The sequence below is a fragment of the Sturnus vulgaris genome, chromosome 17 (genome assembly GCF_052056855.1).
Source record: "Sturnus vulgaris isolate bStuVul1 chromosome 17, bStuVul1.hap1, whole genome shotgun sequence".
Taxonomy (NCBI): Eukaryota; Metazoa; Chordata; class Aves; order Passeriformes; family Sturnidae; genus Sturnus; species Sturnus vulgaris.
Genome location: NC_142259.1, coordinates 2789505 through 2815518, shown reverse-complemented (window position 1 = coordinate 2815518; position 26014 = coordinate 2789505). Strand labels below are relative to the sequence as shown.

Genomic DNA, 26014 nt, shown 5'->3' with positions numbered 1-26014 from the left:
GTGGGAGTTTGGGCCCCTTCCTTGTACATAAACCGCCCTCCCTCCCGGGGTGTCTTCTCCTTAATGACGTTCACGGTAATTTAGGCGCTCGGGACCGGCTCAGCCTCTCGCCGAGCCCGCAGCCTCCACAAACATCCTGAAAAGCAACCTGAGCAGACGTCCCTCCTCGAGGCAGTTCCAGGGATTTTTCTCTCCCAAGCGGTTTGGAGCGGGCGAGCGAGAGAGAGCGCTTGGCTTTAGCTGTGCCTGCTCCTCCCACCAGAGACACCCTCCCGCCGCTCCCCGCCGAGCCGAGCCGAGCCGAGCCGCGCCGCGCCGCTCACACCGCGGCGTGCGGGACGCGGGCACAGCGCTCCGCCGCACGGGGAAGCTCCTCCGGCCGCCGCCGCCGCCCCGTCCATGGGCCGGTGCCGCTGATCAGCCCCCGCCGCCGCCGCCGCCGCCGCCGCCGCCGCCGCCGCCTCCTCGGGCCATGAGCGGGCTGCGGCGCCTCCGCGGGGGCTGAGCGCGGGGCCGTCCGTCGGTCCGTCCGTCCGCGCCCCCCGCGCATGCCGGTGGCGGGGCGCGTCCCGCGGCGGGGCAGCCCCGCGCCCCCCGCGCCGCCCCGCAGCCGCCGCCGCCGCGCCGCGATGCCGGTGGCGGGGCGAGGGCAGCCCGCCTCCTGGCTGCTGGTGCTGGGCGCCGCCGCTCCCGCCCTCTGGCTGCGCTGCGTGCTCGCCGACTTCACGGTGGACAACGAGGTGCACTCCAGCTTCATCCACCGGCGGCTGCGCGGCCCCGAGCGCCGCGAGATGCAGCGGGAGATCCTCTCCATCCTCGGCCTGCCGCACCGCCCGCGGCCGCACCTCCACGGCAAGCACAACTCGGCCCCCATGTTCATGCTGGACCTCTACAATGCCATGTCCGTGGAGGAGGGGGCGGCGGGGGCCGCCGCCGAGGACGGCGAGGGCTTCTCTTACCCCTACAAGCCCATCTTCAGCACCCAGGGGCCGCCTCTGGCCAGCCTGCAGGACAGCAACTTCCTCACCGAGGCTGACATGGTCATGAGCTTCGTCAACTTGGGTGAGTGCCGGGCTCGGCGGGGCTGGGTCCGGGGCGACCGGGCAGGGAACGATACCGGGGGGAGGCTGGAGCGGGGACCTGGCCAGCGACAGGAGGACAGGGGCTGGTGGCGCAGGTGGCCCCGGCTGGGAGCTGTTTCCCAGCGGGTCAGGTGAGTGACAGCCCACCCGGGCAAGGAAGGGCAGGTAGCGGCTCTCGGAAAGGGTGGCCGCTTTGCCAGGCGGTAATTGAGTGGCATCGACGGGGAGAGGGCTCTGACGTCCCGTCACAGCATTTGGACAGCACGAGCTCTCCCCACGCTCCACACACGCCGGCACACCGAGGTCTTTGTCGTCTTCTCCCTTTGATAGTTGCCGCACGTCAGAAATGGGATTTGCAGGTAGGAGTTAAACAGGACGATTAGCAGGTCTGCTCCACGTCGCACACCGCCAAGGGAGGCACGAAAGCCAGGCAGGGGCACGGCACGGGTCCCGCACAGCTGCCGGGGCAGGGCTGCTGCCCGTGCGGGATGCGGAGCCAGCGGGGCTGCGGGGACGGACGGCTGGGATGGTTCCCTGCGGCATCCCAGCGCCGCGCTCCCTCGGCAGAGGGGCTGAGCTGCTCGCACATGTTTTCCTAATGGCTTGGGAGGGATTCCACAGTAAATCCTTATTTACTCCTGCAGCTTTTCCTGTTGACCCCAGTTTATGCCGCTCACTCGCCTCTTTTCACAAGCACATGTGGATGGGTTTATGCAAACGATACGAGAGTTGGCACGCTTTGTATGCGCCTCACTAGGCCTCTCTAATTGGATGCCACGGCCCAATCTGATTTCTATTTGCTCGCTGTCGATTGCACACCCGTATGGACTGACTTGGCCGGATTTGAGTAAAACATTGTCAGGGTGCGCATTCTATTTTAAATATATAATTATAGACCTGGCTCGCTCTATCCGTTTTTAGACCTCATCATGTGCGGCTCTTAAACCACACACGTACAGATCGGGTGCCTGCAAGTTCAAGGCAGAATCTGAATTATATTTCCAAAACAAGATCAGCTCAGGCTTTGTCCCAAACAAAGGAAAACGCCAAGTGCAAGAGGAGCACACCTCTGTCACAAAGCCTGCCAGGAATTACAGACCCCCATCTCCAATAAATCCATTAACACCTTTATGGATGTCACTGTTCTGGACACATCCACTGTCTGGAACTTCAGAGGCAGAAAAGATTAAATCACCACCTAAACCATCACCTCTAATCCCACCACTTTGACTAACGTGAAAAGATCAGCAGCTGTAAAGGCTCTGTGACACACGTTAATAATTATTAGACACAGTAGCCATCCCGGCACAATTCTTGCATGATAAGGAGCCACGGGACGCTGTGGGAGAGCTCCAGTTTGCATGAGCTGTGCCTCCTTATTAACTGCCATAAGCTTCCCTGTGGGAAGCTGGGAATTACATCTGGCCCGGGGGCTGTGCTCTATGAGGGCTGGTGCTTTCCATGTGGAATTACAGTGTTTGTCTAGTCACTGCTGGATACTTAAGCTGATGAGCAACGATACATTTAAAATCAAATATTTGAGCAGTCAAAAGTACCAATGGCAGTCAAATATTTGACTTTAAAGATAAGGGTGACCTTGCTAACACTCATCTTTGTGGTTCTCGGGTCCCACACCGAGTGCAAGGAGAGCCCTGAACAGAAGACAAAAGATGTTGAAATAACAAGAGCGAAATTCACTCTTTGCTTTCCATTTCAGTAAAGAACCTTATGAAACATGTAAGTACATAATGGGAGGGAGTTTAGCTCTGCTCCTCAGGTGCAGTAATTTACTGAATCATCAGTGAAACTGCAGTGTTCCAGTCGCACATTGCCAGTGTAAGGAAGAGTCTCCTTGTCAGCTCATCTAAGAGTTATAAGAAAGAATTAATGTTTAGGCCATGGATGATTTTGAATACAAAGGAGTGGAATCGATCCATAAATGTGAAATAAAAGTTACAATTTGGATATGTCTGTGTCTATGTGAGAATTTTGTATGGAGCAGGTTTCACCTGTATAAGCCATAACCCCCAATAACCAACATCCTGATGCAGTTTGATGACTGCAGTGGATTTATTCATTCATTTCGACCTGCTTGGGTTTGTTGCCAGCTTAGAAATCCAAGAGTGTTCTTTATGCAAAATCCTAAATGGTAGCTTTATTTCATTGCTGTCAGCATGGTCAGGGAGTAGTAAGAGCACAAGCAAAACCCAGTAGTTTTAAGGACAGGTGGAATTACGACCAGCAAGGCACATTTCGAAGGTTTATCTGTGCTGTTTTGTTCCCTTGTCAACAGTGCATGCCAGGACGAGTTTAAAAAGGACACAGATCTATAATAGCTTTCTTCATCGCTGTGCACACCTTTCATCCCATTGTAGTCATTGCTCTTTCATCTTCATAGGACAAAGGCAGGCTTGTTTATGGAGGTTTGAATGAATTAGAGCAGCCACTCACTCCATATATAATCAAACACAACACCTGCTTTGAGACGTACAGTTTTCTATGACATTCAGGGAAAATTAGAAGATCTATTGTAGAACTGAATTTTTTTGGAGACTTTCTACAATGATGCCTTTTGAAGCAGAGCTGAATTCCTAAATGCAGACTGTAGTAAACTGTGTCCTACTTTTGTAAGAGATACTCTGTGAGCATTGCATTTCACAGGTAGGCTTTTATTACTATACCAGAGCCATCACAATGAGGAAGTGTCACAGCATAATAAAGTTTCATTTTAGCATGGAGGAAGTAAAATCGAGTAAAGAAATAATACTTTGAAATTTCAGTCAATAAAAAACGTTAATTACAGGCTTCCTACAAAAGCACATTTTTTGCCTTATTCATAGTCTTCATCCATCTAGTTGTACAACTTTGGAGGGAATAATACTTTTTTAAAAACTACATTTCAAGATTTACTGGGCTACATAGTAAAAACCCCAACATCAAACCCCACACACATTGATTTCTATGGAGATACTGTGTATATTTAGTCCAGAGAATTTATGCTGAGTATTGGTAGGGAGGAACCAGAATACAGGTGCTCAGTTTTAGGGAGCTTTGTACTAAGCAAAATTTTACTTACTGTAAAATCCTGACAACTAATTAGATTTAGATTTATAACCAGTTAATTTGCAGGCTATATTTTGTCTTAGCTTACACCTGTGCTAAGATGAATGGGGAATGGAGTTGTGTCAAGAATGAAGTTATATGTAAATTAAAAGAGAATTTAGCCACAGTGGTCTGACTAAGTTAGCCAGTTAATTACTGGCTAATTTTGCAAAATTTATTGCTGTAATTTTAGCATTGAGAATTTAATTTCGGATCCTGTCCAATACAATTTACAAATGGGTCCATTTTAGGAACTGAAAAAATGCAAAGCATTTTCTGCACAAGTTTAATTTCAAGTTTATAAACAGCAGCTAAGGAGTAAACATCCTCTACATGCCTTGGACCTTCTTTTCTAAAAATAATTGTGTTGTCCTTATGCTGGTAAACTTGCCTTGGTAAACAGACTTGCTTAGAATATTTTTAAAAGAGTCGGCACAAGTGATATGCAATTTGTTAATTTGTCTCGTGGTTGATTATAAAATGAACAACATTGTTTAATCCTGGCAAAAAAGAAGGGGGGGTGGAATTAGTCATTCTTGGAAGGAGCACTTGAAAGTGGCTTTTGTTAATATAAATCAAGAAGCTGAAGAGCCCCCAAGTTTCCTTTTATTTCATACCATCTGGCCATCCTTTTTGTTGACAAGTGTTTGGCATACAGAACCATCTCTTTGCCCTTTAATAACAGGCTTTAACACTGTAGGGTATTAGAAAAAGATTCTATAACAGTTAAAAAATTTCCTTCGGGGAATACTTTATAAAGTGAGCACGGGCTGCAGGCATTTGCAGCTGTAACCTGGCTTGTGTTAAAATTTGGAAGGGGCTGCCTTGCATTCCAGCTCACTACAGGCCTTCATTGGTGTACAGCCAAAGGTTAATATAGATGTCACACAGTTTTTCTTTGGAGAGCCTCAGATATAAGAGTATGCGTACAGCTGTGTTTTTAGTAACCCTTTCATAATCACTTCTTTTAAACCTCATTTTCCTGCTTATATAAATCAAAGATTTTCAAGGATATTTGACCTGGATTTGAACTTATTTGATCTTCACATATTTCCCACTTGAAACAAAGCAGATTAAAAGTTAGCCCTGGATGCCTGGTCCCGATCACATGGTTTGTCCATACATTAGCCCAAGCCCTTGTTTTTTTTTTCTTCTCTTCCACCTAACACTGTTAAAATCTCTCAAGCCTGAACAGGTACATCCCATAATTGTTTTGGGCAGCATGGATATGTGCAGCACTTGGTGGTGTAACACTGGCTAAGGCAGAAAGCTCGCAGCCCAGTAAAGACTGACCGTGCAGCGAGTGTCCAGCAGGCATTCTTTGAATGTACAGACCCATCCCAGAGAGAACTTTATTAATTTTCTAATTCCCAGGTGTAAAACAGCAGAGCAGGACAGGAATTATTTACCTCTGCCATGTGGGTGTGCTGATAGCAGAGAAAGGAGCAGCCAAGGACAGATGTCCTTATGCAAGGAAAAGGAGCTGGAAATTGTCCCCATCCACTTGCACACAGCAGATTTATCCCAGAGCAGGGTCTTTCCTCTGTTCCCACACAGGCTGTCTTGGGGGGGGGGGGGGGGGGAGTGAATCCCCCTCTGTGAGCTGCAGTTTAGAAGCCAAAACACAACAGCTCTTAGAGGGCTTTGAAGGAGACAAGCCTTGATGGCCGGGTCTTGTGATGCTGGTAACAGGAGCTGGGCACCAGTGGAGCGTGCAGGACCTGCTCCCAGTGCCCCCAGCTGTGCCATGCCTGTGCCTCTGGCTGTGTGTGTGTGTGTCCCAGCACTCCCCCTGCAAAGCAGCTTTAATGGCCTCTGGACAGGCAGCACAAAACCAGGCACTACATTCCCTGGAAATAAGCCTGAAACACATTTTCGGGTCGGCGGGGAGAGACGTGTGAGAGAAGGTTACACAAGTGGTTGGAAACATTAATTAAAAAAAAGATTATAACTATTAAAGCCCAGTCAGAGCCGTTGACAGGCTCCTTTTAAATAGGACACTGTGATGTTTTAGTTTAATACATTCTGGCAGTGTCACCGGGGTTAAGGCTAATACTGGGATGTGTGGATCCTGTCATGTTATTGTCAGGAGGAATGCAGGGATTAGGTCTGAGAGTGGCGGTGGGTGAGTGCTGCAGCTGTGTACACTTATTATAAAAGATTTAAGTCCCACTGGTAAAATCAATATATTAAATTGCGAGAGCCCCTGTTTTTAATTAGTTTAAATCAAATATACGGTTAGTGCCATTAGGGCTGCTATCCTTGAACCAAGTGAGGAAATGCTAATATTTATATGGAAACTGTTAATTCGTGGTTAAAATGATAACACATTTAGTTTTATGCCTCTAAATTGTCCTAACTGGATGAATAACAGTGAGAAGTTGCAATGATGGATGAAGTCGTCTGAGCAAGAACACAAGTAAGCAAATTTTGATGGCATGCCAGATAAAGAGATTACCTGTTGATATACAGCATTAAGAGACCACGATGCTTTAAACCCTTTCCAGTCCTCCTCTCTAGGGTCTACATCAAAGAACTTTTGTGAATTAACTACATTTATATATCAAAAATGCATACCATTACTATATATAAATAAAATATGCTATTTTATATATGCTTATTTGTTCTCTAAATGGAAGAAACTTCTAAAGAAATGAGAGTGCTGTTTAAATTAGTTTCAGGATGAAGATTTTTCCTTCACAAGTGTTCAAAATAAACGAGACTACACACAAGGACTAATCACATGGATAAAGTTCTGCCCATGCTTAAGTCTGGAAAAATGGAAACCCAAGAGAAAATTCTTGGCTAGGCCTTCATTGGTGTAAATTGTCAAATTTCTACTGAAGCTGGCCCTGTGGTCTCATTTATACAACTCTACGTCCAAAGTAATTCCCATAAACTCCCTCTTGTTTTACACGAGCACCACTGAGAGCAGAACTGGGCCAAAGAAGTGCCCCTGTGTTGAAATAATGAGCAAGCAGTAGTTTCTGCTAGAGCTTCACAGAGTTTTCTCTCTTAATCTTGAAATTGTTTCTGAGGGAAGTTTCCTTTGCTGCAAACAATCAAAACATGAACCAGCTCCTATTAGTCACTGCTTATCATTATTAGCCTGATCCATGTTGTTGAACTACAGCTGAATTCCCATCCTTGCAACAAACAGAATTTAGCAAATAATGTTTGACAAAAATGTGAAACTGATATTTCTTAATACAAGACATATTTCATATGGAGAAACTTCAGTGCTGAAAGATTCCTGGTATCAAAATATCTGAATCATAGTACAAATAAACAGCGCCTTGTAAAGGCTGCGGGGCCAAATTCCGTGCTGGAGTAATTCCACTGAAGTGAGTGGAATTGTGCCAGGAGATAAACTGCCATCTAGATTTTTTTGGTGTTGAAGATTTTGTCAGTAAAAATCTTTGCTACAAAAAAGGTTGCAGGTAGCAAAGATTGAACTGATTCTGATTCAAAATTTTGGAAATCCTTGTTTTATTGATGAGGACCACGAAGTCTGCTGAGCCCCCCTTTATTTGGGTATATGTTCTACAATTCCATTATTTATACATAAATATACCTGATTGACAGCAGGTAACAGAGAAGCCATCGTGGGTGCAATCCCCACCACACTGTGCCTCATCCCTTCTTTTAAACATTTGTGTCATCTACATCTCAGAATCGCTGAAAATCCTTCAGTGATCCAGACTGAGTGGATTGAATTAATGGCAACTTTGAGACGACAAGTTTTAGTGTAATTGCTTTATTGTTTTGGAACCAAGATGCTTACAATCCAGTTCCTGTGCAAACATGTTTAACGTGTGTTAATGTGTTTCAAAACCAGACCCTCTCCACAAAATTCTGCTTTTCATTAATTGACATCAGTAGCATGGTACAGTATTTCAAAGCACTGGCCAAATATAAACTGTGTTTCTAATTTCCTTACTTTCCTGTGTTTGGAATGCCAATGTTAATTTGTTCCCATGGAAGAGTGAGAGCTGCCAACCACAGTTTTATATAAATGGCTTTACAGTGCAGGGCTGCCAACATTAAATGATACTTAGGAATTTTCATGACATTTTGTATTTAATGCTGTGTGTGTGAGAGAGAGAAATTGAGGGAGATGTGTGGCATGTTGAACAGCACAAGCTCTGATGATCAAGGCAAATGTTTGAAGAAGTTTATCCTTTGAGGAACTGTTACTTAATGCTTCTTTTTATTTAGGATTTTTAAATAGTCTGTCAGATATTATACAGCATATTTCTTGTGCCTAGAAAAAAGCTGTTTTGCAGGGAACTTTGTTGCTAACGATCTAAACAATTCCCCCCCCCCACCCCCCAATAATTTTAGTTATTTATTAATAGATGAGCAGGTGGACTTTAGTTTATGTTGTTGTTCTGATCATTCTGAGCTAGATTGTAAGAATGTGATATTACTCAACATGAGAAAATGCAAAAGCAAAAAAAGCTGCCACAACTAAGGAAAAAGGGAATTAACTGATTCTGGTTAAACTGCCAACAGGTAATTTTTCTTTAGAAGAGCAGCTAGATAAAATCTGTGCCTTTCTTAAAGAAAAGAAAGCATTATCATAGTTTCTTTAGTGGTATGTCTGCCTTTGTATGTAAACCAAATGTGAAGTTCCTTTTAAACAAAGTTTATTTTAAACTGATAATGCTAAAAACAAAGTCTGTTTATGTATTTCTCCTTTTATTCCTGGAAGATATTCAAAATACAAATTGTTATGTTCCAGTAGATTCCCCTTAATGAGTGCTATGGTTTATCTCTCCATTTCTCCAGTTTATTGGAACAGGTGCAGTGTCTGCCATCTGTGCCAGCCCCGTGCTATACCAAACAAACAAAGTGTTGTTTTGGTTCGCTGGATTTAAAAGTCTCCTGAGAGTAAAGAAATGAAAGAGAAAGAATTTAGAAAGTGCCTAGCGAAGGAAAGGCACTTCAAGTAATGTGCTTTGTCACTCAAGTCTTCCCATAAATTACCTTAAACTATTTCTAAACTGTTTGAAAAATATTATCCGTGGGGGATTAAGTTTCTGTTGCATCTCGGAGGGTCCACACTATTCTTTATCATCCTTTATCCTACCACAGTAGCTTCCAAGTTAGAGTCTTTTGTTGTCAGGTTGAATTAAATTTTACAGGAGTAAAAACTCTGTTTTCCTTCTTTTAAAGTGGAAGAGCTGCGAATTTTCTTTTTTTTCCCCTCCCCAGTGTTTCTGCTTCCACCTCATTTAAGAGATACTGCAAATAACCATCCAAGTTTAAACAAGATTATGTTGTAATTAGACAGACAAACTCATAATTATTTAAGGGCTAAACCAACAACAACAACCCTTTCAGGTTCATTTTGACAGTGTTTATCCAGTGTATCTGGAAAGGCTTACAATTAAAGTGCCTGAAGGGTGGGGATGAGATTTTTCAGCATGCAGTCAGTGCTATCGGGTCCACCTGGCCTGGGAAACTATGCAGGCTTTGTAGTGGAGAAAATCCCTTAACTTAGATCTTCATGGCAAGCTCTTAAAAGCTACCTTCCTTTAAAAAAGAAAAAAAAAAAAGCAAAAAAAAAAAGCAAAAAAACAACAGAAAACACAAGGAAAAGGAGGGGAGAGGGAAGGCAGCATCCCCCCAAGCAATAATTAAAGCGAGCAGGAGCTCTGTGGTGGGGGATGAGCTGATAATGGTGCAGAGCATCCTCTGGAAGGTTTTCCCTGTCGCACACAAGCGCCTTTCAAATGAGCACAGAGTTTCCTCTGGTTGTCGCAGCGCTGAGTGATGCTGGGCTGAATCACCCCTCTGCACAGCCCCACTGATGTCACCCCTACATCCTCCACTCCTCCTGGCCCCAGGCCACCCAGGGGTGAAGTCACCAGCCCTGACACCACCCCAGGAGCTGGCACTGAGTGCTGTGCCCAGCCTGGGGGCTGTAAATCAGCCTGAGCTTTGGCTCTCGCACTGGAGCCCCTGGGCCAAGCCCTGCCTTGCCTGGCTTTACCAATTGTTCTTCCCACGCCTCAGCGGCTGTCAAACTTTTTAAAAGAGACCAGAAGAGCTCTGGGAGAAGTACTAAAAAATTGTCATTAAATAATGCAGTATCAGTAGCTGGGAGTTTTAATTCTGCTGGAGAGAAGAGTTTCTTCCTGGGTGAGGACTGGGCATAGGGCTGCTTGCATTTCCCATTGACTGCAGTGAGTCCTTTGGCACCACAAGAGAAAGCAAACTTAGGTCTGTCATTTAAATGGAAGATTAAAAATTACTGTAATTTAGAAATTCCAAATTCTGGTGCTTACATTTGAGTACTGCTCTTTTGTATCCATATTTTAACAATTTATTTACACAAGACAATTTTCTGTAATGCCATGAATGATTACCAGTCATCACTAAGAGGAATCCATTCTTAATTGTATTTGTTCTACCCACAAGCTGCTCTTCCCTTGGTTCTCAAGGTTAAAACTTATTGCTTCTTCCATCACTAAAAATATTCTGAACAATTTAATCTTGCTACTTTTATTTGTTTATTACTCTGCAGTCATTATAATCCCACAGGGACTTTTTAGATGTTAATAAAGAGTACTGCACATCACTTTTCCTGAAGCTTGTGTGGCACTATAAACATCATGCTGAGTTTAAGTTCCCCTTTCTGACCATATCCTTAAAAAATCCAGCATTTGTTAAGAGTATGGAGGGGGATTTTTTTTTTCTTTTCTTTTTAACAAAAAGAAATAAAAGGGGGGGGAAGAAGTAACTTTAGCTCAATCTGCTAGCTACATAAAACAGTAAATGTTCAGTTGAGGCAGGGAAAAACCAGAACTGCTAGAGACTGGTTGTTTCCTTTTGGAGGAAACAATAAATGTGCCCACTTGTATTTTAACAACATTACTACTGGGCCCCCTAATTACACAAATATACTTGTAATAAACTCCAGGAGAGAAAAACTGGAAGAGAATCATTCATCACAGATCTTTCTCCTCAGCTCAAAAAGAAACTTTTGGGTAACCACTCTTAAATCTTGGCCCAAATCAGGAGAAGAAGATATTTCAGCGCTACGTGATGAATCATTTGTCTCCTGAGACAGGTGAAAAGGAGCAGCAAATCAGACATGTGGTGTAAAACTTCTCTCATTGGTGTGGACACAACTTTGACCTCTGAATACAACAGTTCCTGCAATCCATGGCATGCACTGTAATCAAATTACCAGAATATTAGAGTCCATACCCACGGAAATCTCTGACTGTTCTGCAACATTAAAACCTGACACAGGGAACGCAGAAATACACGAAAGAATCCACAGCCGTGCAGAAATGCATTCAAGCAATCCCCAAATATTTCTTCAGCAAACAGTGACTGTCACTCTGCTCGTTAGTCCACAGCTGTGGCATGAGAGCTGCCTCACTGAAATCCTGCAAGGAGGGAGGCAAATCTCAGCCTAGAGCTAAGCCAGCGTGTCTGATACACTGAGAGCCTTTCCTCCCTGGGTTGGCAGCTGCAGTCCAACAAGTGAGCAGTGCCTGGTAGGTAGAGAAGAGTGCTCTGTGCTCCAGAGATGCTTTCACAAACCCCACACTCTCCTTTCTGTGCTATTTTTGCCGTTTGCACACAGCAGGACGAGAGCTGCTCTCCATTCATAGCAGACCCATGCGAGGACACCAGGGTGTATTTCAACAGCTGATCTTTTACCCCAGAACTGCAATTGCAAAATTGCGTTTGAAGACACACAAAAACCAAAACAAAACAGAAAATGCTGTTGTTAGGGGCTGACTCAGGGGCTGGATGGCCCAGCCCTAGTGAGAGGCTCAGAGTCAGGAATTCAGCAGGGCTATGGTATGCAGGGCTAGGTGCTGCTGATGTCACTGATGGGTTTATCTTGTACCAAAAGAAAATTCCTCTTGTATAATAGGGATCGTGGGTGGGAATTAAACTGCAAATAAATCTTTGCCTCACCTTCAGATGCCGTTATGCCTGGGGCATGGGCCACCAACGTTTAGAGTGTAAAGGGGACAGACACATGCACATGCTCTGTACATGAATATATCATGTTTATCTTCCCGAGGACATTCCTGAAATAGCAGTTTAAACTTGCCATCACTGTGAGACACTAACATTTTACATCTGCAAACAGGAGTGTATGTGGATGTCAGCAGCTCACAGGTCTTTAATACTCACGGCTCTCAGGGCTGTATAGAGGTAATAAAAAACAAACGGCCGCCTGCCTATTTCTCAATAAAATAAATGTGTTGCACAGCCAATATTCCTAGAAAGCAAAAAGCTCCTATGCATAAGCTCTGAGTCCCATCACAGGCTGAAAGACAGTGAGAGGACGTGTGGTGCTGGCAGGGAGGGTCATTCCAGGCAGTGACCTCCTCTCCAGGTCCCTTGTCCCAAAGCCAGTGCCCCACCTGAGCTCGCCTCTCTTGGCAGCACAGAGGAAACATGATGATCTCAAAGAAAAATGTGAACTAGGTCACCAAGGCACACTTGCATGAGGAAGGGCACTCCACAGTGTCTTTGTAAGCAGTAACTGGAGTTTCAAATGGTTATTTTCCAAAACATCCCTCCAAATACTTCATTTCTGTCTAATAATTATAAACTGTGATAATACTACTAGACCTCCCACATACAGAACACCTGAGAGAGAGGCAATGGCTGTAACAGCCTGGGTGCAAGGAGAGCACTGCTCTGGCAGGGATTTCCCCTCTGGGGCAGCAGGACCTTTCCCCTCAATAGTTTGTTGTCCCCTAATCTCCCAGCCTGGCCCAGAGCTGCAGATGTTTGTTAGAGCACAGCCAAGCTCGAAAGGCCCAGCTGGTCGTGGTCTTGGGGCACAGCTCAGTGTGTACATTCCAAGCTGAGATTTTGCTGATCACCATCAAAGGCTGAGATCCTTATCTGATGGCCTCGTGCCTGATATTGGCTGCTTATTTTGTAATATCCCACAAACTGCTCTCTCAACAGCACCAGAATCTGGGATTTCAGCTGAGAAATCCAGCAAGTCGTATGGCTTCAGACCTGGGAAACTGGTTTTTAATTATTTTCCTTTTATCCCAGTAAACCACAAGAAAGGCTGGATTCCCTGCCATGTTCCTCCCAGGGAGCCTGTGCAGGTGTAGGCTCACACTCCTGCAGGATTTGGGGGGATGCTGGAACTGTTGTGGCAATACAATATTAAAGGAGGATTAATTAGATTGATGCCATTTATTTGGGCAGCTGTTCAGTAGATGAAAGGAAGTCTAATGCAAATGAGATGAATAAGCCTTAAGAGGCCAATGCCCAGTCACTTCTCCACTCGTGTCCCTCAGCACAGCTGGTGCAGAAATGGGCACATTCCCTTGGCAAAAATGAAGCATTTGAAGATTCCATCAGCTGAGTTTTCTCTTTCAAGTGTTGCCAGTAGATGCACAATATATACATGTGCTTCTAAAAGACTTTTATTTTGAACTCAAGATGTGAATCTATGGCATTAAGAAAAGCAGAACAATCCTTTATTTAGCTGCACCTGCACCTTAATGCCTAATGAGTTTAGTCTGATGGAATCCAGACCTCAGGAAGGATTATAAATTCTCATTTGATTTCATTTACTTCTAAAATACCTTAAACCAGCTGTACCAGTCCAGAATCCAGTCCTTTCTCTATCAGTTTTCCAAGTGTTGAATCTTTTGCTGTCTTAAGTAACTTTATGCTATATAATGATACTGCAGTAGTAATAAAAAACAGAGAGCAGCTTGAGAAAAGTCATGTAGTAGAAGATAATTAGCATATAAGCTTAAAAGCATCAGATTATGAGCACGACTTTCATAAAGTCCTTTTGGCCCTGGAGGGAAGATTTGGGGCTCCTTCTCCAGGCACCAGAGGTACCTTTAGCCATTTCTGTCTGTTTTGTACAAACACATCAGAGATGCTCAGGCAGTGACTCTCCAAAAATTACTGACTTACACCATTTATTATGAATAGTATCGAATTTATCAAATACATTTAAAGACTTATTACTTTGCCCCAGTGTAGGTACTGGAATGCAAGGGAAAAAATTGATCCTGTCACATCTCTGAATGATCAGATCATGGCATTGAAGAGTTAGAATAACATGATTTGATTTTAATTTGCATGTCCTCTGCACATGCCAGCTGCAGACTGAGGTGCCTGTGCTCCCAGCAGGCTCCCATCTTCCTGCAAGTCCTTCCCTTGTGGACTTTCTCCCCCATTTTAGGTTTGCCTGTAGCAGTCTCTCACACTGACTCTTATCTCCCCTGGCTGAATACTCTTTATTTCTGACCAGATCTGCTCAGCCACTTCTCTCTCCTTCCTTGGGCCTGGGGATGTTTCCATTTGCTCAGTGTGTACAAGCACTCAGGGCAGGCTGCTGGTTTTTGCATCAGTGATATTTTGAGACCTGCTCAGTCTCAGAGCAGGTTGCAGGAAGCACCTTGGGCCCCATTTGTCGAGTGTCTGGACTGGGGGATTATTTTTCTCAATAAAACTTATTGCCACTTAACTTTTCTCCCTCTCTGTGCTCTGCAACCTCTTCCCCCTTGAGACACTCATCACCTTCCTGCTTTCCCCTCCTCCAGACCTGCCCTTTTCTGTGCTGTGGCTGCCACCTCGGCCTGATCCTCATCATGATTCCTCCCCTGACTGCCACTATCTCCCTGACCCTTGGATGCCCTGGCAAAATGTGTGACTTGCAATTCACACCTAACGCTGGCACAGCTTTCCTGGGAAGTTGGCTTGGCCAGACACAGCTCCCTGATTCCACAGCCTCAGGGAAGCAGCCTGGCTGTCCCCTGAGTTACAAAGAGCCAGTGAGCAGTGTGATACAGGGGGAAATGAAAAATGTACTCCTGCATCTCCACATACCTCCCCCAGCTGCACCCAGAGGACTTAGGGGATGTGTTAGACAGCAGCATGCCTCTGCTCTCTGCTATTCCACTCTGTGCAGACAGAGACAAAGAAAGCAGGGACAATGATGAGCTTCTGCCTGTCATTTTGCTCGGTGCTCATTTTGGAGCAGAGCTGAGGCTGCCTTTGGGTGCTGTGCACTCCCTCAGCCTGCCCTGTGCACCCACAGTCCCTGCAGGGAGCCCCTGGCTTGGAGCTGCTGTCCAGGTGCTTTCCAACTTTCAGGTACACAGAGAGACACAACAACCCTGGTCTGTCAGGGGTAAATACCAGCCTTGGTATTTACCCTGCTCCCAGTGCCAGCATGAGAGCTTGAGACATCTGTGATGGCCACAACACTGGCCAGCTGGGAGGACACAGAAGGAGCCACGATTTGCAGCATCACCACAGTCCCCAGCTTGCCTCTCTGGAAAACAGCCACCCCCAAGGTTTTGGGAATGGGAGAGCTGGTGGGGTGAAAGCCCAGGTCAGCACCGTCCTGGGTTCCCCCTTTGCTGTGAAAGGAGGAAGAGGAACAAGATCTGAGAGCCTGGAGAGGGAGGCCCTGCAGGAGATTTCCTTATAGTGGATTCCAGGAGGATGAAGGTAGAAACAGAAGGTGTCTGTCAAAAGGAACAACTTCATGAACTCCCATTTTTTTTCTTTTCCCTGTCACCCTCCCCGAATTCTCCATTCCCTCACACCACTCAAATCCCACAGCAATCCTCAGTGCCTTACAGCAGCTGCAGATGGATTGCAGCTCCATGTGCTGCTGTGTTTCACGTGACAGGGCTGTGAATAAGGTATTCTGCAGAAACACAACTCTTCCCTGCTTATTTAACTTTGCTTTCCCCAGATACACATGCAGACACAGCGAGCAGCACCAGCAGTCACACCACTGTTGGTCTGTTTACTATTAGGAGGGTTTGGTGTTCACAGAGCAGTCCCACGTGTAAATTTTTCACAATACCTTTCATCTCGTCTGGCTCTGCTTTCAGCAGAGAAACCACAGCCTGAGCGGGTACCCATCAGGGTACACTGGGGAAGGAAAATGGATTACCTGTGCATAACCTGCCCAGATACTTCATGGAGGTTCTTTAAAAAGAAATGGTTTTACCATCCAGCATTGCCTTAAAGTGTCTGCAGAGAAATCCCAGCAGGGAATGTCTCTGAATTCAGACAGCAGCACGCACGATTCTCTCTGTCCTTTCCTTCCCAATGACTGTTTCCCCTTTTGCCATCTACCATACTTGGGAATTTTAACATGAAAGGCTCCTGGGTGACACATGGGGTGAGAGGATGTGGTGACTCACAGCATCCTGTGGTCCCCACAGCACATTCCATGGTGGCACGTGGCTCCTGGGGAAGCAGGTGGCTCCTGCACTGAGCTCCGAAGCATTGCCTGACCTGGGTACAACACTGTCCCCAACACTGAGAGAACACCAACTTGGGAACACCAGGAAGGGAGAAACACCAACTTCTGTCCTGAGCAGCCCTTGCTAGCTGAAGTTTGACTTAGTCAGGAAGAGCTTGCTGCTGTTGGGGAGATAATTAAACCCATCTTCCCTCGCCCGGCTGTTTGCACACGCACAATGATACCATTGTTCAGAGTCATGCAACACATATGCTGACATTAAAGTGTTTAATCTTGTAGTACAGTATTCCATTATTTTTTGGACATCTGTACATGATAGAAAGGCTACGTATTAAGGGATTTGTTGACAAAGAAATGGCTAATGCTGATACATGTGTGGACTGAAAGGATCTTTCCAAGTTGTGCTCTGCAGTAGGGAGGCTGCTGCTTCCCAGGCCTGAAGCCTGGCACAGATGTGATATGCACTGTTGCTATTACCACTTTTCAATTTATAACAAGGAGTCAGTGTTTAGAAGAATTTTGGAAGCTCCCTGCTGGGTTTGTGGCTAGGTGGTCTTGCTGGCAATACCAGCTCCATGCTGAAAGCTGAAAAAATGAAGTGATGGCTAAAGGGAGAATATTAACTCCAGAGGGGCTTTTTTCCCCTTTCGAAGCAAAAATGCTTAGCCCGGATCACTTTGCAGAGTGAGCACTAAAGAATTTCCAACCTCTGGGTTTGGGAATCAGGATTTATGGGGCCTGGTTTTCATCTTTGAAATTAGTGCATTAGTCCTGCTCTCCACCCATGGATGGGGCAGGACTTTGCCCTGGCACACACTGAATTTACCATGCAAGAAGCAGTTTTATCACCTTCTCCTCCCTCTACCTGGCTGTAAAATGGGTCCATGAGCAGGGAGCAGCTGGGTGCAGGTTCCCTTCTGCTGAGCTCTGCCTTGGCTCAGAGCAGCCCCTTCAGCCAAGGGCACATGGGGACAAGGCATCAGGCCAGGGCTTGGGCAGATGAGCCCAGAGCCCCCCAAATATCTGGGGGTGCTGAGCCTGTGGCTCAAGGACAGGCTGTGTTTTTAGAAGTGGCAGGATGGCAGCAATCCCCAGTGATGGGGTGCATTAATGAGTTATAGAAAAACCACAGGCTATTTTTCTAGTAAGCTCATCTCACAGATCAAAATCTAGGCTGTATTTGTTTTTCCTTAGGTTTCTCCAAAAATCTTCACTAGCTTCTAGATGACTTGGAGAGCTGCAGCTATTCCGTGTAAGAGGCCCTCCAAATACTGTTTTTATCATTCTTTAAAAAAAAATCAAAAATATATCCCATCACACACCCCAGGACATTTGCTCTACTCCATTTATAGAACTCCCAATTTATATTCTTCAAATATTTCTTCAAATATTTCTGTAACTGCTGCTTTAGCTGCAGCATGTAAATCATGAAACCGAGAGAATGAAACAAATGAAAACCAATCACAGAACTTTGCATTCCCAAATTCTTGCCATTATAAATTTCCTGCCACTGCCCCTGTAACTCTTGCTGTCAAGCACAATGAGGAGGGAAACATGTGCCTTCGCAGACTGTGGCCTGGCATGACATTATTGCAATAATCTTTATTATGGTCCCCCTTTTCCTCAGAAAAATATAAGGACTGACCTCGCATTTCTTGCTCAATCAGGCGTCCTGCTGAGCCCAGTAGGCTCTTTCAGCTGCAGAGACCGCTGGATCCTTCCCCTAATTGGTTTCCTCCTTCTTGAACCTCAGCAACATAAGGAGAAAAGGCCTATATTTCATAAGTGCCATGGTTTTATCCACCAATTTAGAGACAAAGAAGTGCGATTTATAGAGGGAACTTTTAATGCCTGCTAATTAGAAGCCCATCAAGAGGTCTCGAATTTGGCATCCCGAAAATTTACAGCTCAATTTCACAACCACCACAAGCCCTGAGCCCAAGGGGTGGCCCTGGCCTCCCTCCTGCCCTGCTGGGAGGTCCCTGCTCCTCCTGCCACGCTGCTCTGGGGAGCTGGGAGAGGACAGCATCCACCCAAAAACTCATCTGAAAAAGGGAAAATGTTCTTCCAGTTGCATACACTTCCCAAGGGAGACAGGAGAGCAGATTCCCTTTGAGAGCAGTGGGAGACAAGGGCTGGTGGGGCCAGGTGCTGCTGGTCCCAGCTGGATCCTGGGAATCTCGTGCTCTGCACTGAAATGATGCAACAGAGTTTCTGAAGCTTTGGCTTCCATCTCATGGGGTGATGATGGAGGGAAATAAAGGTGAATTCTCTTGGAAAACTCTAATAAGAATTTTGCACTGCTGGATGCAAATGTGACAGTCAGAGTTTAGTTTGCTTTCTCACGGAAAAATTGGGGCTGAGATCAATCCACTGATCTCAGGACAATCCTGAGAGAGGCAGCCCTTGGCCACCTCTGGAGAAACTGCCCATTTTCTACAGCTCTGCAGCGGGTGGAGAGAAAGCAGATAAAGACTTTCCTGCCCTCTAAACTCACCACACAGGTAGACTCTAAAAACCTGTGAGAACTTACTGCCAGAGTGTGGCAGAATTTTTTTGGAATCTCTGAGAGGTTTCTCAGGCAAGTGCTGATGGCTCAGCAGCAGCCTGGCTGAGAGGCTGAGGCAGGGGGTGTTGTCTTTTGGAATCCATTTTCCTTTGACTTATCTTTCAGTCTCAGGAATTCAGGACCTTTAATCTATTAGAGATTAAAGTCCTTCACAAATCCCTTCTGGCCTTTTTTGGGAGCGAAGAAGTTACAGACACCCTACTGCACATTCCTTCTGGTGCCTTTTTCCATTGTAAATGAGAAACAAGTAGCTCTAATTGTTCTAAGCACTGCAATAAATGAGACAACTGCTCTCAAAGTGCCTTATAAAAACAATTAACATATTATCAGGTGAAAGCGTTAACAAGAAAATTTAAGTTTTTACTTGTTTATATATTCAAAGTATATTCTAAGTGCATCACCCAAACGTGCCAAGGGAGGAAGAGGTGTGGAATTACCAAAGCTTTCCCAGTTTGGCAACCTGAGAATGGAGTCTATTCATCTGATGTTGAATTTCTTTCTGAAAAGCAGTTTTTTGCATCTTCAGAAAACAAGAGAGTAAAAATACCTAAGCAGGGAGATTAGCCTCTCGTGAAATCCATTGAAATTAGTGAAAATATTTCTGTTGACTTCCCTGGCATTTAGATAAGCTCTTTAATGCTTCAATAATAATTATTTTTTAGCACAGTCATTCTTGGGAAAAAAAAAAATCTTACTAACAATACTGCAAGCTGTGCCTCACCAGAATCCTTGCTGTCATGTGTCAGACCTTGCCCACCAGCAATCCCTGACCCAAACCCAGAGTTCCAACCAGTGCTGGCAGATTTAGCTCAGCTTGGCTTTGCACTTGCCAGCAGAGATTTACAAAGGAGCTGCAAACAGTTGGGGTGCTTATTTCTAATCTCAGAATACTTTGCTGTGAAAATGACCAAATGTGGGATCAGTGTAAGTTTCCAGCTTTTTGCTGATGTGTCATTTGCTTTGGGAAGTTTGGGCACCTGGGGTGCTAAATCAGGACCACGAGGTTTTCTGTCCAACATTATTTTTTTTTGGTACTGGCTTTACCTGTATTGTTCCAAGTTCTAAATATCAACAGCTGCATTTTTTCATCCCTGCCTGCTAATGTTTTTAAGTTCTGTATCTTCAGCACATGTCAGAACAAGCGCCCATTATTTGTTGACTTTTTATCTCCAGCTTTCCCATATTTTTGGATCTGATACGTGGCTACTTCACACCTGAGCACATGTATCCATCCTGTTTTCTTTTAACCATCCCTGCCAGTTGCACAACCGTGTCCTGCCCCCTCTTGCATCACCATCAGGCCACAACAGAGGCTTGGAGAGACAAAGGACTTCAGAGAGCTGGGAGCCCTCTCTGTATCAGATAGAGCAGCCTCAGATCCTGCTCAGATAGCAAGGCCAGACTTTCAAAGGTGCTGATCTGACTTGCATATTTGTGACAGGTGTGGCCAAGTCACTGATAACCACCAGCCTGAGATATTCCTTGTTTTGGCTGCATCACCTTAATTGTCTCCCCACGATTTTTGGTGTCCTGCTTGTTCTCTCACGCATCTGATGTCCTCGTCCATCCCACAGCTCTCAGCTCTCCACCTTTCCCAAGGACTGTGCCAGAGGGAGTGTCTGATGATCCTCATCCACCACAGCTCCAATTAACTGCCACACTCGCCATGCCAAGGGTTATTTTACACCGGCAAATTTTGAGCCCTGTGTTAAATTAGGCCAGAATTTGTCTGCAGTGGTTGTGCCTCCGAAATACAACACTGCTTCTAAGAAAGAGGAGAGGCTCATGTTTACACATGCTTCACCTGTGAGTGGCTTTGGATTGTTTTTTAAGGAGAGGAAATGCACTGTTTTCCCACAGTCAAGGCACACAGTCTGTTTCATAGCAGAATTATTTTTCAAGGGTGTTCTTCCTTTTCCTATTTTACAACCTTTGATTGCACATCCAGAGCTTTGGCTTCCTCTCCAAGCAGCTGCCTTGCCAAGGCATTTGAATTGTGAGCTGGAATTTCCAATGTTTGAAATTAGCATCTGGGCTAAAACCATTCACCAAAGCCTTTGGGTAGTAGATTTGTGAGAACTATGAGCCTGGGACAAAGATGAGTTGAAGTTCTGTGGGCAGAAGGGCTATGAAGCATATCCAGTAAATGTTCAAAATGCTTGATGTCTTTTAAGGGAGCCTCTAACATTAATGGCTAAAGAACAGCTGAGACTAAGCCCTTCAAGAATGACCAAAAATTTCTTCTTATGGTCATTGTGTCAATAGGGATCATGGATTTCAATGGAGAAACTGCAGTCACACCCAAAGAGCTGCAGCAATTCTCGACTGTTTCAGCGAACATTTAAAATACCACTATTCCCCCTTGCCTTTTTTTTTAAGCTCTCCCCCCCTTCTCCCCCTTCCAGCTCCTCAGGTAATTAACTGGAAATGACCCAGTTGCAGCGTTGTCAAAGGTCTAACACCCATCAAACCCAGGAAACTCAGGCTCCTTGAATGCTCCCCTGCTTACCCCGTGCTGCTGTGCTCAAGGTATTACAGGGCTCTACAAAAAGTGCTTGATCAGATATACTGTACCATATGTTCCCAAATACCAACACACAGCAGCAGGACTTAGGGATAGGATTTCAGCCTTCATAATGAAGAGTCTTGCTTTTATGAGTTCGAGTCAGACCCTTAACGTTATTTTAACATAGATTTTGGTGTTTAATTATGTAATAAGATTTACTGCAGTCATCTAACAGATGTTGATTCAGGGTCAGTGTTTCTCATAAATTAGTTCTGAAAGGATTTGTTACTTCTGGGTCAGCAGATAGGTCCAGAGTGCAAAGAAAAAGGGGAAAAACAATAAACACTGAGTTGAAGGGTTTCTTGGGATTCTTTCTTCAGTTACATATCCACATATTTTCATGATCTTAATGACTATAGCCACAGGAATGTTTGCTTTAACACTAAAGATGGCTCAGGCCAAAACCCTATATCCAAACATCTGCAAAGCATGGGAAAGTTCAAACTTTGGGGCTCTTTATTTTATGACCCTGGCCGTTAATTTTTCATACTAACATGACACATTTTTTCTAGGGCTCAGCAGTGGGAATTGCTGTGAACTTTAGCAGCACCCCAAAAAGTTTCCTCGTCATGTGCTTGTTGTCAGACCTTGTGTATAAAGTGCAGCTAAAGGCCAGTGTTAGTTGATGTAGTTGTCATCACACACGTACTGAAAAACTGCACCCACCTTCCTCTGGAAATTCAGCCTTCCCATGTCTTTGGAAGCAAATCATATTTGTGCATCCTACTGCTAACAGCTGCAGCTAAACCCACCCAGCTTTATACTCATTCTTCTACATTTGCGGTTAAAGGACTGATTCCATATTAAAGTATTTTTTTCATTCCCTTTTAATTTAGGTGCAGATAAATTCCTTTAAAACTGAAATTACGGTCTTTATATCTTATTCTATTAGGAGTACTTTGGAGGAAAGGGATTGAGGCACGTTTTATAGTGTTGCTAGCACGTCCAGGGCAGTTGTAGCCTGCCAAGTCTTTTACAAACACTGTTGAATATTCACAATATTCCTCCACATCAGGGTATGAGACAGTAAATGAGATGTTTTAGTAGAGGTGCAACAGAGACTGCTCAACATACAAAACCATTTTATAAAGTTAATCACCTTTGTCTTGGAAAGTTTAGAGGTTTCATACCTAAAAAACTCCTCTAAGATGAATCCCAGCTATGAGTAAGAGCTCTGAAGCTTTTCCCTGAGCAGCAATCACACAGTGGCAAACTGGACTCCTCACAGAAGGGATGTGAGAGAGGAGGAAGAGTCCATGGCCAGCGGCTGAGCCTCGGCCAGCAAAGCTTTCCTGGACACAGCCCTGCTCCCAGCACCTCCCCACGCTCTGTCCCTGCCATGGGACACCCTGGCCAGGGCTCATCTGTGTTTGTACCACGCAGGGCTGTAAATTTACACTGCACTTCCCAGACCCGGGCTTGGAACTCCTCTTTTTCAGGAGTAATTCCCTTTAAGTCAATGGATTTACACAATGGATTTGCTGCTGCCAGAAGAAAATCAGGCCTGTAGAAAGACACACATTCTTTGCCAAGGAAATCTCAGAGCTAACTACTTGAATTGTGCAGTCAAGCTGCAGAGAGGTCAAGTGGACAGACGACAGGACTGGGATGTATAGGAAGTCCCTGGTTCAAACCTCAGCTCTTAAAATGTCATGTGTTGTGACCTTGGGCGAGTCAGTTCATCCCCTTATACCTCCTTTCCCCCCTTCTCCTTTGTCTGACTTGTCTGTTTAATTTGGAATTTGTCCCAAGAAGGGTGCCTTGCCTCATGTGTTGGGCTGGGGCACTGACACCTCTCCTCCCCCTTGCTGGAGGACTGGCTTGAAGTCTTTGTTTCCTCCCAGCACTGACCCCCTGCTTCCGTGCCCACAAGCAGGGTTACACGGGACCACCAGCTGTCCATCAGGGGACAGGCAGACCTGTCACCCCCTGGGATAACACATGTCCCAACACTGGCCTGGGAGGATCTGGCACTTGTTATTTCACAGTCAGGGTTGGGAGGTGGAAGGAAGTCCTCACTTTGAACAGTTGCTTCACAGCCCTGATCACTAAAGATCCTTTAAAATGAAAGCTTTGACCCTATGGAGAGGAGCCACGAGCTTGTGATGAGTTCAGCTGGCACCAAATGTGGGTCACTGGCATGAAAGGCCTCAAGGGCTGGAATTTGTGTCTATAGTGTGTGGGTATGTGTGTGTGTGATTGTCAGAAGCAGAGCCAGGCCAAGAACCAGCACTCCTGAAAAGCCCCATCTGTTTGTCTCAGCTCCTTCCCACAGCAGCTCGGTCGTTATCGGTGGCAAATGTCCAGAGTCACTTGTCAAGCACAAAGCTGCCAAAAACCATTAAAACACAATGGCCCCCTGTACCAGCCAACTGTAAAACTGTTCCAAAGGGAGCCTGATAAACACATATATGCCTATAATAGCCCAGATAGAGGCAGGCATTTCCTATGTGCTTTAATGATCTGAGCAGCCCGGGAGATGCTGCAATCAGATATTCCTGCCCTTTTCTGTTGTGGCAACTCACGAGCGTGTTTGATGGCGAGGGGAAGGGGAACAAAGCAGGTGGCTAATGGGCTGTTTTCTGTTTCAGTGGAGCATGACAGAGAGTTCCACCATCAGCGCTGCCACTACCGAGAGTTCAGGTTTGATCTGTCCCGGATCCCGGAGGGGGAGGCGGTGACGGCGGCCGAGTTCAGGATTTACAAGGATTACATCCGCGAGCGCTTCGACAACGAGACCTTCCAGATCAGCGTCTACCAGGTCCTGCAGGAGCACCCAGGAAGGTGAGGAACCTGCAGGAAAGCCCACACGTGGTTTGTTCCTCCAGGGAGTCACACCCAGCACTTCCAGAGGTCCTGGTGCCACCATTAGCGGTGGCTGGGTTTGACACTGGGGCTGTGCAGGGAATCTCAGCTGATGCTGCTGCAGCAGGCACACAGCTCCTGTGTGCTGTGACATGGGGAGAGGTGTCCTGGGAGCCTCCCAGGGAGCATCCCCAGCACTCCTGCTCTGGCCTCTGGGAGCACTCAGTAGCCTGGCCTTGTGCTAGAGCACAAAAACTATCATAAACCAGGAATATTTCAAGATTTCTAGAAGTACTCCCCCCTTCCTCCTGCCTCTGATGGATTCTGATGTGGCAAACCCAAGTGGTTCCTTTGGAATTGTAGCTTAATTACTAGCCCTTATTATCAAAGGCATTCGAGCTCCCTAATTAACAAAGACAGATGACACCATGCTTTTTATATTGACTGATTGTTTTGCATGTGCAAAACTACAAGATGAGCTATTAAATCCTTTCCAAGCAATTATTAATGTATGCCAAGCTCCCTAACAAATCCTCCAGGGAACTTGAATAAGAACATATGTTCAATTTTCTCATCTGGTTTTAGTTCCAATTAATCAGCAATCCCAAACCACTTATCAAAGGCACTTAGTTTCATTTGCACATGTTTCTTTCGCATATAAATCCTACCAAAAGTGAGATTGCATTTATTTACATGAAAAGTATTTACAATCATATTCTAGTCAGAAGTTATTCTTCAGTACTACTAAATATGGGCTAATAATACTACAGTCCTAATTTAGGTTTATGAAAAAAGAAACACTAGGGATTTAAAAAGTGAAAAGTCCAAAAGGGTAAGAAAAAAAGTACAGTCAGGACTCTGGCTTTATAGTTTTATAAGAGCTAATAAAAATGCAGAAAAAAATGAAATATGTCAACTTTTTTTTTAATGGTGAGAATTTCTACTGGCTTTGCTGGATGGTAGAAATATTTAACTACTAGTGTGTTTCTTCCACATCTGAAATTCTGATTTTATAGCTTAAAACTCACAGTTCTCCTGGCATTTCTGGCAATTATTTTGCAGTGTTTGGGGACTGTGCTAAAATTAATCTATTTTTATCATACAGTGGTAATTCAAGCTGTGCATTTTAACCAGGTCTTCCTTAAAGGAGAAAGCAACAAGCCAGAACTGTGCACAGGACCATTAGATGTCCTGTTTACCCTAATCTTTTCAGTTTATTCCCTCTTAGGCCATTCCATGGGCAGCAGCCTCCCTTTGCTGTATTTCTCGAGTAGATTATTTAGGTTCAATCCTGCAGGGATGACTTTCTGCTCTTGGGAAGAGCAGAAACTGTAGATATGCTGGCAGAGGGAGAGGCACCAAGCTGTGTGCCAGGGCACTGGGGAATTGCCAGGAACCTGTGCTTGAATAAATGACCTTCCTCATCAGATGCCAGGGAAGTTCTCCCTCAGGTCCTGATGAGTGAGGTGCCCACCAGGAATCTTACTGACAGAGTCAGAATGAGATCTGATATCTTAATTTTACAGTGGTGCATCCAGAAGTTTGTTACAGCTTTGTTTAGAGAGAATGGGAAGGTACTACTGGGGATAGTTGTGTGTGGAGCAGCAAATGCTTCTGCAAACTCCTCCACTAATTCCTATTCC

At 45.2% G+C, this 26014-nt stretch overlaps 1 protein-coding gene across 1 annotated transcript in view; it reads left to right on the top strand.

Moving 5' to 3' along the window:
* The first annotated feature begins 548 nt into the window (after window positions 1-548).
* BMP7 (bone morphogenetic protein 7) overlaps window positions 549-26014 on the top strand; it is a 38899-nt gene continuing 13433 nt past the window's right edge. Inside the window, exons 1-2 of the mRNA XM_014873772.2 lie at window positions 549-1062; window positions 24158-24350. Coding sequence (XP_014729258.1) covers window positions 549-1062; window positions 24158-24350 — 707 coding nt within the window. The remainder of the gene's footprint in view (window positions 1063-24157; window positions 24351-26014) is intronic.